General features: G+C 41.6%; 1 protein-coding gene across 3 annotated transcripts in view; it reads left to right on the forward strand.

The window, feature by feature from the left end:
- The first annotated feature begins 229 nt into the window (after positions 1-229).
- Positions 230-16,191, forward strand: part of NFIA (nuclear factor I A) — a 394,118-nt gene continuing 378,156 nt past the window's right edge. For all 3 annotated transcript variants that reach the window (XM_062191435.1, XM_062191437.1, XM_062191436.1), the window contains exons 1-2: positions 230-617; positions 5,996-6,527. In XM_062191435.1, the coding sequence (XP_062047419.1) occupies positions 591-617; positions 5,996-6,527 (559 nt within the window). In that variant the 5' untranslated portion in view covers positions 230-590. The remainder of the gene's footprint in view (positions 618-5,995; positions 6,528-16,191) is intronic.

Here is a 16,191-nt window from a genome sequence, read left to right on the forward strand (position 1 = left end):
GGGGCGGGGGGCGAACAGCCAGCGAGCGAGCGAGCGAGCGAGCGAGGGGGCGACCCGGCGCGGGCGGGCGGGCGGGCGGGCGGCCGCGGAGACTCGGGACCCGGCTGGCCGCGCGGCGCCGCAGCCGCCCCCTCCCCCACGCACCCCCTCCCGCCGGCGGCGGCGGCGGCGGCGGCGCGAGCGGGCGCGGCTGTGCGGTGCGGTGCAGAGCGGAGGCGGAGGCGGGCGCGCGGGCAGCTCGCGGCACCCGGCCGGGCCGGCGCGGGAGCGGGAAAGAGTGCGCTATGCCTTTAACGCCCGCGTACAGTAGGCATGTATAGTGCAGTGTAGGGAAACTCTAGGCGGGGTTAAAGTTCAGCCCATGGAGCGGCACTAGCGCTGGCGGCTGCAGTTGAGCCGAGTTGGAAATGTGAACGCAAGAAGCAGGCTTGATTTTTTTTTTCTCCCCCCTTCTCTCTCTCTCCTCTCTCTCTCTCTCCTCTCTCTCTCTCCCCCTCTCCCCCTCTCTCTCCCTCTGCTCTCACCCACACTCACGCACACCTCCGGCCCGCACACCCAGACGCACACGCACACCCCACCGCCCGGCAGTTATGTATTCTCCGCTCTGTCTCACCCAGGTAAGCAGCTGCGGGGATGCGGAGGGCCGGGGGCCGGGGTGGCAGGGGGCGCGCGCGGCGCCGTCGCGGCCACCGGGCCCGGGCCGGGCGCGGGTCTCGGCGTGGGCCGAGTCTGCGCGGGTGCCTGTGCGCGCGCGCGTGTGTGTGTGTGTGTGTGCCGGGGGCGCCGCTTGAAGAAAGTAACTTTGTTTCCATGCGGGTGCATTCCTCTCGCACGGCCATTTGTGTGGGCACATGGCTAATGGCGCCCTCTTATTAATGCGTTAATTAATATCGGGGCGCCCGACTGCGGAGCGGCGGTGCTGGCGGACGCCCCGCACGTGTTCCGCGCCGGGGCTGCAGCCCATGACGCGCCGAAATCTGGACTCCGCGTCGCCGCCGGCCCGCGCGGGTTCCGGGAGCTCCGCGGCGCCCTGGGAGGGGGCCGCCGACGGTGCCCGGAGCGCGCCCCGCACGGCCGGGGCAGCCGCAGCCCCTGGCACTGCGCGGGCGTGGGGGGGGGGGCGCCCCGCCAAGCCCGCGCCGCCGCGGCCCCCAGCTGCCTTCCCGAACTCTTACTTTTGTTTATTGTCTGTCAGCCTGCGGGGTCCGGCCGCGGGCCCCGGCCCGGACAGCGCCCCTGGACGCGGGCGGCGGCGGCGGCGAGTCCTCCGCGGAGCGGGGCTGCGTGGACGCGCGTCGCCCCGCGCCGGCCGGGTGGAGCCTGCGCCCTCGCCGCCCGCTGGCGGCCCGCTCGCTTTCCCCCCACCCCACCCACCCAGCGTGAAAGTTTCGGGGCCGGGAAGAGCCCACGCTGCGCAGGCGGCGAGCGGCGGAGGCCGCGGCCGTGGGCCGGGGAGTGACGCGCGGAGTTGGGCTCCCGGCCGCGGGCCCGAGCGGCGGCCCGGGCCAGACGCGGCTCCCCCCGCCGCCGCCGCCGCCCCTCGCGAGCGGCCGCCCGGCGCGCAGGACGGGGGCAACTTTTTCCTCGGCCTCCGCGCGGCGCGGGGGGGCTCCCGCGCCCCTCCGGTGCGTACCCTGCCCGCAGTCCTCAGATGGCACCACCCCCAGCCGAAATACTGCCCCTTCGCGTCGCCGAAGCTGGTCCCTTTCGAATACATTATTTATTTTCTTTGACTGAAAGGCATAGAATCAAAGTGATTTTGCACTAAAACCATTTTCTTTTTCTTTTTCTTTCTTTTTTTTTTTTTTTTTTAAGCGTGAGGTTTCATGCTGCTTTGGTACAGGGTGATTGACCGTGAACCACCTATAGAACTTCTATGCTACAAATAAAATGTTTATTCCCCACTCCCTGTGAAACCTGCTAACACTTCTTGGCCCTCATGTAGCAGGAGATAACGGTTTACCCCGGTGCTTTCTGGAAAGGCTAAGAAGTATAAGTAGTTTTCTTTCTCCTCTGGATCCTAGATTTATTTCCCACATGACAGCCCTTCTTCCTGCAATATCTAACAGTTAGAATTCTGGCTATTTGATCTCAGAAGACTCTTAAATGCATCTTTTATGTTGAAACGGTCTGTTTGGGATTTAGGCCTAGCATTAATAATGGATAGCAGTTGCTTTTAGTTATTGTAAAAGTTTTTGGTGTTTTTTTTTTTTTTCTAACGAACTTCCAAAGTTCCTATTTTAGTAACTTGTGGAAGTATGGAATGAAACTTTTCCAACCACTTCTGGCAAGGTTCACGATTGCATATGGATAAGATGCAAAGTGTAAGATAATTTGAATGAGTTATGGGCTACAGTGAAAACGCTGAGATTCGAAGGCTGAAGTTCAGGCTGGCAGAAGTTTGCGGCTCATAGAACTTGTGGACAATACCAGAGAGCTGCAGCGAGGGGAAGGACCCTCCGGATGCTTAGTGTCTGCTCCAGTTAACCCCGGGAAAAGATGCACTGAAATTCTGCAGTCCTGCAGAGTTGAGGATACCTGTGTATCCATTTAAGCCCGGGAAACAGTCAGGTATTTAACAAAGTTGGCCTCCTTGGGTTCCTGAGCTATTATCATATTAAGAAAGTTCCCCCACCTCCTTTTTTTTTTTTTTACCCCCTCCTACATCCTTGGCAGCCTTGATACATTCACTAGGCCTTGTGGAAACACTACTAAGAGAAATGCTTATTTAATACAACAGTTTGAGAAGAACATGTACGATAAATAGGGAGTGAACGCTCATTTATTTTATGGATTCTCCTTTTAAAAATGGATTTACAATTGATTTAATTTGCTGGAATATTTATAATGTTTTAGGGCCAGAGTTTGAAAGAAAAATGTAGGTAGTTTATTGCTCATTAAAAAAATAAATCCAGTAAGCACAGTGATAAAAGTACTCAAAAGGAAAGAATAAACTCCATCTACATGCACCAGGAAAATGCCAGATATCTTATTTTATTCAGCATGGGCATTTCATAACCAAGTCTTGTAACCTCACAGAATAATGATAACCCAGCAGAGACAGAATGTTAAAAAAAAAAAAAAGTTCCCAGAAATATCAGCATTCAGTAGTTCTGTTAGAATTGGCTTGCTTTTAAATAGATCAGTGTTTAGGGTGCTGATTCAAAGTAATACCACTTTTTGAAACAGGTTTTCAGGTTTGTTTTTATTGGTGGCCTCTAACTTTCTCATGTCGTACAGATGCGAAATATCCTTTGTTTTCTCTTGAATATTTTGAAATACCATATAGCTTATGGTGATATGTTCAGTAGCATGACTTATGAAGGCATACTATTCTGTTTTTTTTTTTTTTTTTAAGACTCACTATTTGTGTTATCTCAGAACATTTCCTGTGCGTTAATGATATTCTTTAGTTTTGATGTTCTGGGAAAATTCTTATGAAGAATTGACAAAGATATATTTTAAAAAGTTAGCTAGTATTTTAGTTGTGCATGTGAGTCAAATTATTTGAAATATTGTGAATTTTTATTGGCACATTCTAATACCTTTGGGGAGTAATACATTGTAAATACTTTTGATTTAAAATTGGGGACTTAGATTATTATTAATGACTGGTTTACATAGTTGGCTTCATTTAAAGGTTTTTATGATGAGATATATGGGCATTTGGTTGGCAAGGTAAACAAAATCCTTTTGAACACGAATGAACGCAGTTCACAATTTTTGAGAAGTGTGTCGGGAGTATCCTCGACCACTTAAAATGCCACATTAGAATGTTTACTTAAATGTTTATTATCATTAATAAGGATTTGCAATAAGATAACATTTTAACAGCTATTGATTGTTTGGGGTAGGTTATTCTTCGCATTATAAGATGGGACTGAGACTTTAAAATGAAGTCCTGCTTTTGGTGAGGCTCAATTTGTAGTTTAAGGCACTGTCGTTGAGTTCTTTGCAGAATACGGCCGATCCATGGTCCCCAGCAGCTCCTGGAAATGTAGGAATATCAGTCTGGGTGAAGGACTGTTCCAAACCTGAAATTTACGTGTTTCGGAGCATTCCGAGGATGAGCTCAGAAGTTAGTCATGTTTAAATGCTTTGTGGTTTGGCGTACACCTTCGCAGATAAACTGTGACTTGCCCCCAATTTGTTTCTGCTGAAGCATGGGACTTAAGATTCTCGAACATGAGAAAATTTTAAAATGCTAGTGGTATATGGTTGAGAATAATACAATTCTGGTATTTTTCTCTGTTCTCCCTCACTTAGTGTGCACACATGTTACGAAAAGCCGGCTACTTGTCCTTGGGGCTCTTTTATTGAAAAAGAGCACTTTTCAAAGCTCAGCTTGAAATGCAGAGCCTGAAATTTGTGTAGAGCGGAAAAAAATGTCAGTTATTGAAGTGATTTATTATGTATTTATTAATATACGCTGAGTTTTAAAAAATTAATCGTATGTAGGATTTAGGCAGTTGATTATAGTTTGCTAAATTATCACAGACTTGCATAGTAAAATAATTTTACCAATTTTCCCCTCTCAGTTTCTATCTGAATATTTAAAAATTTAATCATTTTGAATAATATTTTGAGCTTTATAATTTCTCGTACTTCTGAGGTACGTATTTAGATGGATGTAACAAACCAAAAAAGAATGTGTTCTTATAATACCTGTCTATCCTTAAAAAAAAAAGTCATCAGAGATCTTTTTGGTTTTCTTGTCCGTGTTTATTTGAAAGTCAGTAGTTTATCTTTGGGGGTTGGTTATGTGGCAGAGAAAAGTTACATAAAATTAGTGCGGATGAGTTAATCAACAGTTAGATGGACTCCGAAAGCCTTGTGGAGGTTACTGTTTAATTTTTTCTTTTTTTAAAAAAATATATTTATATTGCCTAAGAAAAGTCATGTATGTGCAATCAAACATTTTGAGTAAAACAGGAAAAAAAATTTTTTTAAATATTTCCAATTCTATTTTATTTTCAAATTGTCTGAATTTTAAGAGGCAACCGTTAGTGTTTTCCTGGAGTCTCGTAAACATTAAGTATATCAGTTCTCTGTCGCCTATGAGAAAAGATTTGAAATATTATTTTCAAAAATTAAATACTCTTTTGTAAGGGATGATTATTACCAAAGGCATTTCACAATCATATCAGTAAATTCCGTGTATTTAGTCGCAGCATGTTGTCACGACAACACGTTCTGTTTACCATCTTGCATGTATGCTTTTCTTTGTATTTTTTTTTCCTTTTTTTTTTCTTCTTCTTGTTTCATTCCCATAGTATTAGCAATAATATCTTGGACACAAATGTTTTATTTTAGCCTAATGAATATCAAGATCATGTCTTCTATATTTACCTGCCAATGTTTCCAAGTTTTTGACAAAAAAAGATAAAATAAAATTATGTGCAACTGGATTTAAAAGAGGAATTAAGATATGGCCCAGATGAATAAGAAACAGACCAGAGGCTGCATGCAGTATTTTTAGCGGGAAAGCCTTTGTTTTCATTGATTGTGGAGATGGTGTTCTGCTCCCAGACTTCCAGGAGCATCGACTGGCATGTAAATGTTTAGGATTTGCCAATCTGGCGGCCGGGCCCTGGCTGGACTACAAGTGGTGAGGTCAGTGCCGGGCCAGAATTAGATATGCCTTCCTTGAAATAGGGTTAAGATTATATATTGTTCTAAGCGTTTAGATAAACTTCACTTGCCAGCTAAAGGCTTTGGGAGCTAGGCCCAACAATGGAAGCCGGTGCACTTTGCTGGGCATATCGGCACGGTTTTGAAGTGTGAGCAAATTTCTTCTTTCCGATTGTGGGAAGAGATGCTGTTGGCCCGCACCCCACCTGCACTGGGAGCCCATGTCCGATTTTGACCATGTGCATTTGTCTCGAAACGTACAGTGACATGAGGACTGTTTTTTTTTTTATGGTGATGTTGCGAAGAACAGCTGATTTCTTTTGTTTTCACTTGTTCACACCTTTGTTTCTGTCCGTTTCCCCAGGATGAATTTCATCCTTTCATCGAAGCACTTCTGCCCCACGTCCGAGCCTTTGCCTACACATGGTTCAACCTGCAGGCCCGAAAACGGAAATACTTCAAGAAACACGAAAAGCGCATGTCGAAAGAAGAAGAGAGAGCCGTGAAGGACGAGTTGCTGAGCGAGAAACCGGAGGTCAAGCAGAAGTGGGCATCGCGACTCTTGGCAAAGCTGCGGAAAGACATCCGGCCCGAGTACCGAGAGGATTTTGTTCTTACAGTTACAGGGAAAAAACCTCCGTGTTGTGTTCTTTCCAACCCCGACCAGAAAGGCAAGATGCGCAGAATTGACTGCCTCCGCCAGGCAGACAAAGTCTGGAGGTTGGACCTCGTGATGGTGATCTTGTTTAAAGGTATTCCGCTGGAAAGTACTGATGGCGAGCGCCTTGTAAAGTCGCCGCAGTGCTCGAATCCGGGGCTCTGTGTCCAACCCCACCACATAGGGGTTTCTGTTAAGGAACTCGATTTATATTTGGCATACTTTGTGCATGCAGCAGGTAAGTGTGATGGTGAGAATTCCGTCCGTTTTCTTGCGTGTGTGTCTTTCCCGATGGCCTTTGTGTGTGCCTGGGACCGTCCCCGGGCTCGCCACCCTGTGGGCCAGTACAGATATGAGGTCAGTGTGGTCTCAGAGAAAGGCCCGAGTCCCAACGGCCCAAAGCGCCCTGTGCCTGGGGGGCCAGCTTCAGTCGGAAGCATGGGTCTGAGATGTTTCTAAGTCGGGTTCTCTTGGTAAGTAGCAGTGTCGCAGGTGTTGGCAATCAGATAGGCTCTATGTTTCTATCACATGTTTGGGATGAGGGGGTGAGAGAAACTTCTTGAACACTACTGTAAGGAGCATATTTTCACTGGCAAGTGATCCAGTTAAGAAACAATGGGTTTGGTAGCGAGGACATGTTTTTCGTTGCTTTTCTGCTGGGAGTGTTTCTAACCTACTGGGGCCTCTTGAAACTCCCCCCAACCCCCAGCCTCCAGCCAATTAGGAGGTTGGAGGTAAGGTTACTATCAAATTGCCAATCATTTATGAAGACAAATAATGTCTTTAATGTGCAAACTTGGTAGGCTTGTATGTAGGAATTCTTGGTGTTGTCTCTGATAGCTCAGGTAAACAACCCAGCTGTAAGTAATTGATGGAGGGGTTAATATTAAAAGTAATCAACCTGTGTAGTGCATGAGCACATTGCGAGATTGCTATTGACAGTTGATGTAGTGAGTTGCTTTGATTTATTATCAAATTCTTTATTGCTTTTTCAAGGCCTGTTTTACCTGTGCATGTTTCAGCATTCAGAATAGCATTCAGGATAGAACTCTGGAGGACTGGCTGAAATGATGCATTTTTACTTTGTTCCTTTCATCTTCTTTTAGACAAAAGGCTCATTGTATCGTGTGAAAACTTGGGTCTTGTGTAACTTGTTGACTTTTTATATGTACCTATCGGCCTTGCTAGATTACCTTCATAGTAGTTACTTGAGCCAGATGGAAGAAAGAAGGTTGTGGAATCCTACCAGTAGATTGTTTGGGGTTCATTCATTTATTTATTTTTCACAAAGGAGAGGGAAGAAGTTACCTGTAAAAATCAACATTGCAGTGTTAAATTCTGAAAATGTTAGTTGTTTTTAAAGGAATTGGCTGATATACTATTCTCTATTATTTTTCTCACTGTATGTTTTAGAAAAAAGAACTTTTGTTATCCATCTGTCCTTACTTAAGAAACTGGGGAAATTAACTTTGCAAGCATGCTGCATCATTTGCATTCTGTTGGCAGGGGATAGATGAGTCTTTTAGAGGATGTGATCTGTAAGTGTTTCAAATATTTGGGTTTTTGAAAATGTATACTTAATTCTAAGAAGTGCCTGTTGCTTTAGCCAGTTCTGGGTAGCAGGAATGAAAAGGCAGCACCTCTCAAAGAACCTCTACACAGCAACAAGTAGCCCTTCTATGACCCTCTTTTGACCCTATTGTTGTCCGTTTGTTTTGTCTACTGAAAGAGCAAAGTTAAAAATTTTTCCATCTGTTTGCATATGTCAGTGCGGCAAGATGCAAAAAAAAAAAAAAAAAAAAAAAAAGTATGGACATTGCAAGTGCTTTCAAGGAGCACTCTTTAAAATGTTGTATTTCTCTTTTCGATATTTACAACAATAGATACTTTAAAATTTACAACAAATGCTTTAATTGACCAGCATAGGAACTGGATGGTGTCAACAGCTGATGCGGCTTGTGGTGGTGCCTCCTTGCTTGTGGTGGTGCCTCCTTTCTTCCAAGATAGCAGGCAAATGAAATACCTGTGAAGTTTTTATTGCCTGAGTGGTGTCCATTCTAAGCTTCCAACTTAAACATTTCCCTTAGATTTAAAGCAATGCACCCTTTCTGGGTATTCCCATAGTGTGTGTTCACTTTTTCCCTGTTGATGGTTTGTTATTATGCTGCTGCTCCAAATCCTTGAGCTAACACAGTTGTTGGTTATTGCAGCACCTGAAGGGGTTGTGTTGATAAGATGACATTCAGCAGGCTGCTTAGGAGAGTTAGCATCCTTATTGCTTATACAAGATTTATTGACAACAGCGTGGTGGCTCACCCTGCCTTTCGGTTTGGTGTTCCTGACGTATCCCAGAATCCCCTGTTAGGCCTGAATGTCAGTCCAGTGTTTGGCCATTGGCTTTCACAGGGCGGCAGGAATGGCTGCCTCCCTGTGCGCGCAACAGGGAGATTGCAACAGAAAATATTCAGGGCCTTTTGTCTGAAATATATCAAATTTGATTCAGGAGATTTAGAGACCTGTTATTTGTGGAAGGGAAGCTGCCAGTACGAATAGGAGGTAGATCGGTCAACGTACATACAACTGATTTGACAAGCATCTGTTATAATACTGTAGATTTGTAAACACTAAACAATGTTTTTACCTCCTTAAAAGTTTTGAGAACTTGCCAGTATTGGCAGGAGGCAGAGACTCTGAAACGTGCTTGGAGATACGTGCCAAAACCATTGTGGCCTTTTCACCTATAGTGCATTTTTCCCTCCCTCTCTTTTGCTTACACTTTGATATTTTTTCCTTCTGAAATGCTTTCCTCCCTTCTTTGGTAGCCACAGGTATAATATCTTCTTTCCCTTCTAAAAACATGTACAATCGTTTGTTTCTGCTTCATGCATCAACCTTTTCTTTGGTAAAATGTTAAAACACCCATGTACATACTGGAAGCAGGTACAGAATCAATGATTTTAAAGAGCGGAGGTGCTTTATTATAAGACTTACGGAGTTACTAAAAATACAATAGAAAAATTATCTTGCAGTTCCCACCCCCCTAATCCAGTGCAGTGAGAACGGTGTGAATTGCGTGACTGATAAATAGTAACAAGTGCAGTGAAACCCGAGTGGTTCCGTAAGGCTGCGAACTTTATCTTGTTAGAAGTGGAAGAGAACAAAACCATGCTCTGCCCTTAATTTCATCTCTACTTGAGCTGTCCTTCCCACGTATCGTATGACAACTTGGAGATATTATGTTATTGTGGCCAATGGGTGTCTTTGTGGGCGTGTAACAGTAAAGCTAATTTATGACCAGTCTTTACCAGATGATCTGTATCAGAATCTACAATATACCCGGCACGTGGCAAGGTCACAATTTAAGTTGTTAAGGTCATAACCTTAGCCACCAGGCATTTGACCTTTTAGATAAAGTTAACCTTTGTTCATTAGTAGGCACTCAACCGAGAACTTTCTGGAGAGTTGTGTTTTTTTTTTTTTTCCTTTAAACCGCTTCTGTATAACTTCTGGTAATGTAATCAGGTTCTAAAAGAATTCTCAGTTGAGCCACTTAAATTCTGTGAGAGGTTAGACTTTTTAAGGACTCGTCTGTGGTATAGAGATGGATTGCTGTATTTAGGCCTTGGAATGACAGTGTCACAAGTTACATGTCATAGTTATTACCTGCTGTGGGGTAGAATGACAGCTTTGAGGCAGCTGTGTGGTGACATTTAAAAACTAAAATTAAACAAATGGAATTATGTTTAATTTAACTAAGGCCTCTGCTAATTTTCAAGTGGCATTAGGCCTAAAAGCTAAATTGCAATAAACCTTCTTCAGTTTTTGCAGATGAGAAATTTTCTAAGATTGGAATTATTTTTAGTGGTCTTACAACTCACTTTGAAAGACTCATAAGTGACCAGAATTTGTCAAGTAATTGTTGTAACTGTTAATTGCCAAGTGACAAAGCAAATTGATGTCATCCTGATGGCCGTACGTGCTAGTTTGACGGTAGAGAGTGACCACTTTTGCACGGCAGTCTCTTAGTACAATGGTTCCTGATTGCTGCCCCCCCCCCCCCCCATTACTGCCTTCGCTGAATTTTGCCTGGATCAGGAATAGCAAGGGTCCTGTCACTCACTGAAGAGCGGTCATAGCTTCCCAGAAGCTTTGGTACCTGTCGTGTAAACCTGCACAACAGTATTACTGATTACCAGAATACCTGCTCCGTGTTGTTCACTTAATTATATTGTCGTGAATGTTCGTTTTAAATGACTTAGATTACTGCTAGTTTTGTTTTGATAGGCCATGTATTATTCCATTTCACCCAAAAGGGAGCTACTCCCATTCAGGTGCACTGTAGTTTTATTTTGGCTTCGTGATTGCCATTCCTTCATATAGTAATAGAGAAAACCGTGATATGCAGATAGACCAGATGGTCATGTTGACAGATTGAGAATTCACTTCCTACTGCTTCAGAGCAGGTGTAAGATTAGGAGTGTGTGTGCTTTGTGTGTGTGTGTATATCCAGGCTGCACACAGAATACCATTTGAGCAGTGGGAATGATTTCTTTTTTAAAAGGCTAGTGTTTTAAATACTATATATAAGGTTACCAGTGCACATAGAATAATTATTGCAAACTTTTTAAATGAATCCTGTTAGATTGTTACAGTTTATAATTTGATGCCAAATTAATGATGATACTTTCTTAATTTTTAGGCAATTTACCATGTTAGTCTAAGGGAGTATTGCATATCTAAAATACACTCAGTATGGTCTGTTAGCAGGGGTGTGTGTGTGTATGTGTGTTTGTGCTCCACACTGAGACTATATATTATGTAATTAAACTGATTCAGTACTGTAATAAACTCCCTGGTGCAGTTAGTTTCTATGATTTGTAACAATAAAAAGTATGTTTGGAAAAAGGGGTATGACTGATAAACAGTGAAATTTGAGCTATCACGTTCTCAAATTCTAACTATAACCTTAGAATAAGCTCCAAGTGACTTGGAGTGGCCAACCGTAAGCTATTAATAAATGCACAGTTTTGAGAAATTTTTATTTCTCTTTTAATTCTTCAAAGGAGATTGCATTAGCAATCAACAAACTTGAGATAAATATGGCTTTTATGTCTTTGGGTGTTTGCTGGGTAACTCGAGGATAGTAACAGCATCCTTTGTGTAGTATGCAGGAACAAAATCCTTTCTCTAGAATGTGGTGAAAAAGCTGGAAGTTGAGAGTCAGAGAGTGTATAGGAATAGGGAGAAAGAGTTGTTCTGGAGTGAACCTTTGAATGGAGGTCAGCTCATTTATGGCTAAGAGGTTTGAGTGTGTTGGTTAGAAATTTCCCAATGCTGCTGGCTTGGATTTGCCCTGTCTTCTTTTCCACCCAGTGATGAATAGCATTAATTTAAACCTATTTAAGGCTAGTGTGGGAGAAACCACAGCCTTTGTTGTGGTCACTGCTGTACACAGTAGGACTGGGTGTTTCAGCTGGTTAAGGCCTCAAGCTGCTTCCAGAAGCTGTAGAACAGCCTGTCGGCTTTTTAAACCTCGCACAGAAGCAGCAACAATTCTAATTGCTCACAAATGTCAATATAGATTATTGAAAACAATTTTGAGGATTTGAATGGGAGGGGAAAAACACAGAATACAGAATTGAGTTCAGTGCATGTGCAAAACCTTGTGTGTTACCATTTTAGCAATAGTTTCCCTATGATTATTTAGAGGTTAGAATTCTTGGGGGATGGTATGGGAAGGAAGTAGTCAGGTGGAGGAGAAGGCATGCTTTGTTAAGAGCAACACAAACCCATGAACTTAATCGCAAATGGAGATGCTCTGAAAGTGTTTTGGTTTAAGTAGTGACTGTAAAGGGATCTTGGGCAGTGAGAGATCAAGCGGAGAATTTTAAAGCGCATATTGCCACAGTTGCTTTTTGCATAGTTTGTTTCAGACTAAAATATTATTTGGGTGCTTCAAGAGTTTCTATTCAAGCTTTTAACAACTAAAGTTTTGCAGAAATTCTCTATAGAGTTTAGGTGTACAGTTAGGGACATTGTAGAGCACACGAGTTTGGAAGAGGGCCTGTGGAGATATATTTCTTATTTCTACTATTTTGCTTTCTAAAGGTACAGCTCATAGAGCTGTCAGCTTTTTGGCTCTCTCCCACTAAGGTAACTGTAAGACATATTATTGATCCAAGGTTTGATATCCCAAGAATTTTGTAGCTGCTGCTTAGACAGAATTGAGCTTCTTATTTATATTCTTCCCAAAATATTAAGAAAAAGCAACTCTTCATATTTTATTATTATAACTTCACAATATAAAAGCATATTTTATCTAACACAGTTTTCTGATTAATCTGAGAGTTAAATAAACATGGCTTGTGAGCCAAAGAAATGGTAAGTCTAATAAATGCAACAGATTGCAATAATTCTGTATGTAGAAGAGGACATTTTTACTGTTCTGTTTGTCAAATAAGCTAGAAAACTGAGAGAAAAGAAGTGGATTTGTGCGGGCTTTTTGGCAAGTCTTGGTCTTCTTTAATATGTAAAATGCTGCTATGCTTCAACCTAGAAATGATTGGGATGAGCTAGTGACTGCAGATTGAAGTGAAATATCTTCAGTGTTTCTTGTCTAAGGACTTTAAACTTATTCTCTGCAGGTCCTTCAGACTTTCCCAGTAGTAGCCATTTCGGCGCTAGATTAGTTGAGAGTAGAGAAAAGGAGATGGCAGGAAGGTAGGTATACGGCACATTGAGTGTCTATTCTGTAGCAGACACTGTACTGTTTTGTCATAGGTTGTAGCCTGCTCTGTCTCCCTCTGCCCTCTCTCCCCTCTCCCCTCTCCTCCTCTTTCTTTCTGTCTTGCAGTATTGTGAATAAGTACTCTTCATCTGAACAGATTAAAATAGTCTCGTAGTGACCAACTTACTTGCTTAGAGCAAGATTTAAACACAGGTGTTCTGATTACAGATTTTATGTTCCTAAAAAATTTCTGACCCGTTTTATATCCTTCTTTAACATCTCATTGTCCAGGATTGGAAGCCATTTAAATAGTATCACACACGCCTTGACTCAGAGGAGAAAAGTCAAAATCTAAACCTTCCCATGGAGATATTTTACTGTGAGCCTCAGATCTTAGCTACAGAATGAGGCCACCCTGGACTGGGAAGCAGAAATGGCCTTATGCTCATCAGTGCTGGGGTCAGAAATCTGGAATTATTTGTTTTTCTTGTTTTCAGACTGTTGAAGTTTTGATGAATAGAAGCATCATGACATAGATATAAGATTTTTTTTATAAGATGAAGTTAATTGGTTCTAGATGCTTTGGGAAGCCATTGAATATTAAATTAACTATTGTTTTAAAATTCTGAATGGCATGTAATAGTTTACTATGCAGAATTTTGTACATATTTCTCTATATATTTTTAATTTCCCTTACTGATTAGATATTAAGTTTTAAAATTTACTTTGCTCTTTAAAGATCTGTTGCTTATGGCTTTGTATATAATTATTTAATAGGAAACAAAAATCGTGTTTCAGAAAAGAGTAGAATTATTCTAGTTTGTATTTTTTATAAGCAAATTTAAGTAGAAAGGAAGAAAATTAAAAATGGGGATGAGTTTCATCTTAATGCCCTTAAATGACAGGGCCTTCTTTTCTTTTTTTTTTTTTTTTTCAGCTTACACAAGATTAATTCTTAATGACTTCAGTACAAAACCCAAAACTCTCATTCAACACAAATTTTATAATTGTAAATTAAAAAGTGACCAATAAATACAATTTATAATACATTAATTGATACAGCTCAATTCTTCTAACATTTATTTAACAAATAAGCTACTGAATTGACTTACAATGAATAAAATACAAAGGTAACTTTCTTTTTAGGAAGCATAATAAGTCAGGGTTGGGGATATCAGTTATGCTGAAAGGGGAAACTGAGGCATGAATTTGGAAAGGAAGGTTTAGAATTCACAGACACATGCGTTGTCCACAGCATCCTGTGAATGTTTGTGGACCGTGCTCATGGTGGTCCCACACAACCTGTGCATTTCCAAACACACGATTTTCAGAGACTATATATTCATATAAAATTTTAATGGCTGTGTTTGGAATCCTTTATGGGTTAAAAAGGTGACATGAAGTTAAAACATTTGAAAATGTATGCTATTTAAACATTTGTATGAATGTCTGCGACATCTGCCATTGTCCGCCTATTGTCTTTGTTGCTATGGTTTGGGTGACTTGATTTCCTTTTGTAATTTGGCCAGCCCATGATTGGGTAGTGCCTTGCATTGCCTGCTGTTGGAGAAGATATATCAGTGGTGACTTGCAGTGTTTGATATGAGTGGTAATTTTTGGTAAGGAAAGGACTTTGTCAGTGGGTAATAAGAGTTGTGGAATTGTAACATCAATTTTCAAAATTAGAGATGTAGTATTTACTATCAGAAATTCAAAGCCATACCTCTGTACTGGTAGTGTGCTTGCTTCTTTTCCCTTCCTCTGACAGATACATTGGCAATTTTGTGGGTTTTAATCTTAAAGATATTAGTTATTTAATTTTAAGCTCCTACATTAAAATGAATATTGTACATGCAGGATTCCATCGTTGTCGCTTTGAAACATTCCATTGCCTTTCAAAGGAGCTGACATTACAAGTCCTTAGGTTGACAAATTCTCATCAACTTTTGTGAAAATGTTGGCTGCAGAAGGAGGAAAGTCAAAGGAGAGCCATAGACAGATGGATGTCAGTGTTGAGATGACATCAAGCCCTTCTTCTTGGCATTTTTTAACATTCCAAATGAGTGAGGGAGGGAGATTGGCTTCAGGAGCTTACTGTAGAGTGAGTAACTATGGTGTTGTAGATCTGCATGGAAACCTCTGTAGCTTACTGTTCGGCTGAGTTGTGCAGATGATGTCTTTTCTGCTAAATGCAGTTCATAAATAATATAAATATGAAGACTGTGCATGGAAAACAGCATACTTGAGTGTGTATTTTTACCACGACATCACTGGAAGTTCACAGAATGTTAATTACAAACGTTTAAGGTGAAGCAAGGATTCTAGATAAGAATTTGGCCAAAGCCCATTTGCGTAAGAAATGTTTACATCTTTGTATGATTGTGACAAGCTTTTTGCCTGCGTATGTATCATATATAAATTATTAAGTTACTAGAGTTTCTGATGGATTTGTTGGTCCCGTGCCCCCCCCCCCCCCCACCCGCCTAGTGGCAGAGGTTTTCTTGGAAAGTAGTTTCAAGTAACTTGTGAGAATGAACCCTTTGTAATAACAGCCCAACTATTGTTGCACATTCCTATCTGGGAAATTTTATTGTATGTCCTCTTAAAATGTAACAAGGAATTCTAGTAAGTTTTTTTTTTTTTTTTTTTTTTTTTTTTTTGGTTAAAGGTACTTTTGGAAGTCTCTTCCCTTCTTATGCCCAATGAAGAATTACAGTGGTTTACAAAAGGATTTAAATGAACTTTTATTATTTTCTTAAGCTTTTCTCTGTAGAGACTAAAAGTTATTTTTACAAAAATGTTTTCAGAATTCATGTATTTTAGAGTTTGAGTAACACATAGCAGGGATAAAAATGAACAAAAAAGTGCCATCTCATTGGGTTCAGGATGTTGATACAGTTCTTGGGAGAATGAGGCTATTACAGTTTGAAATGTTAAGGTTGAAGAAGTAATTGTTCTAAAGATATTTGCCCCTCGTCTCAGAAAAGATGGCGAACATGCAAAATGGATAAATGTCATCCTTTGTACTTCGACCACCTACATTTTTAAACTACAGTGACTTGGATTTCTCTAGAAAGGTCAGAGGTTTCAGACAGAAAGCTTTGTAATTCTTCAAAGAGAGAGACATTCTCAGTTTTGCTATATAAAGAACAATTATGTGTGGCTTTGTTTTTGA

The sequence above is a fragment of the Lepus europaeus genome, chromosome 5 (assembly GCF_033115175.1).
Source record: "Lepus europaeus isolate LE1 chromosome 5, mLepTim1.pri, whole genome shotgun sequence".
Lineage (NCBI taxonomy): Eukaryota > Metazoa > Chordata > Mammalia > Lagomorpha > Leporidae > Lepus > Lepus europaeus.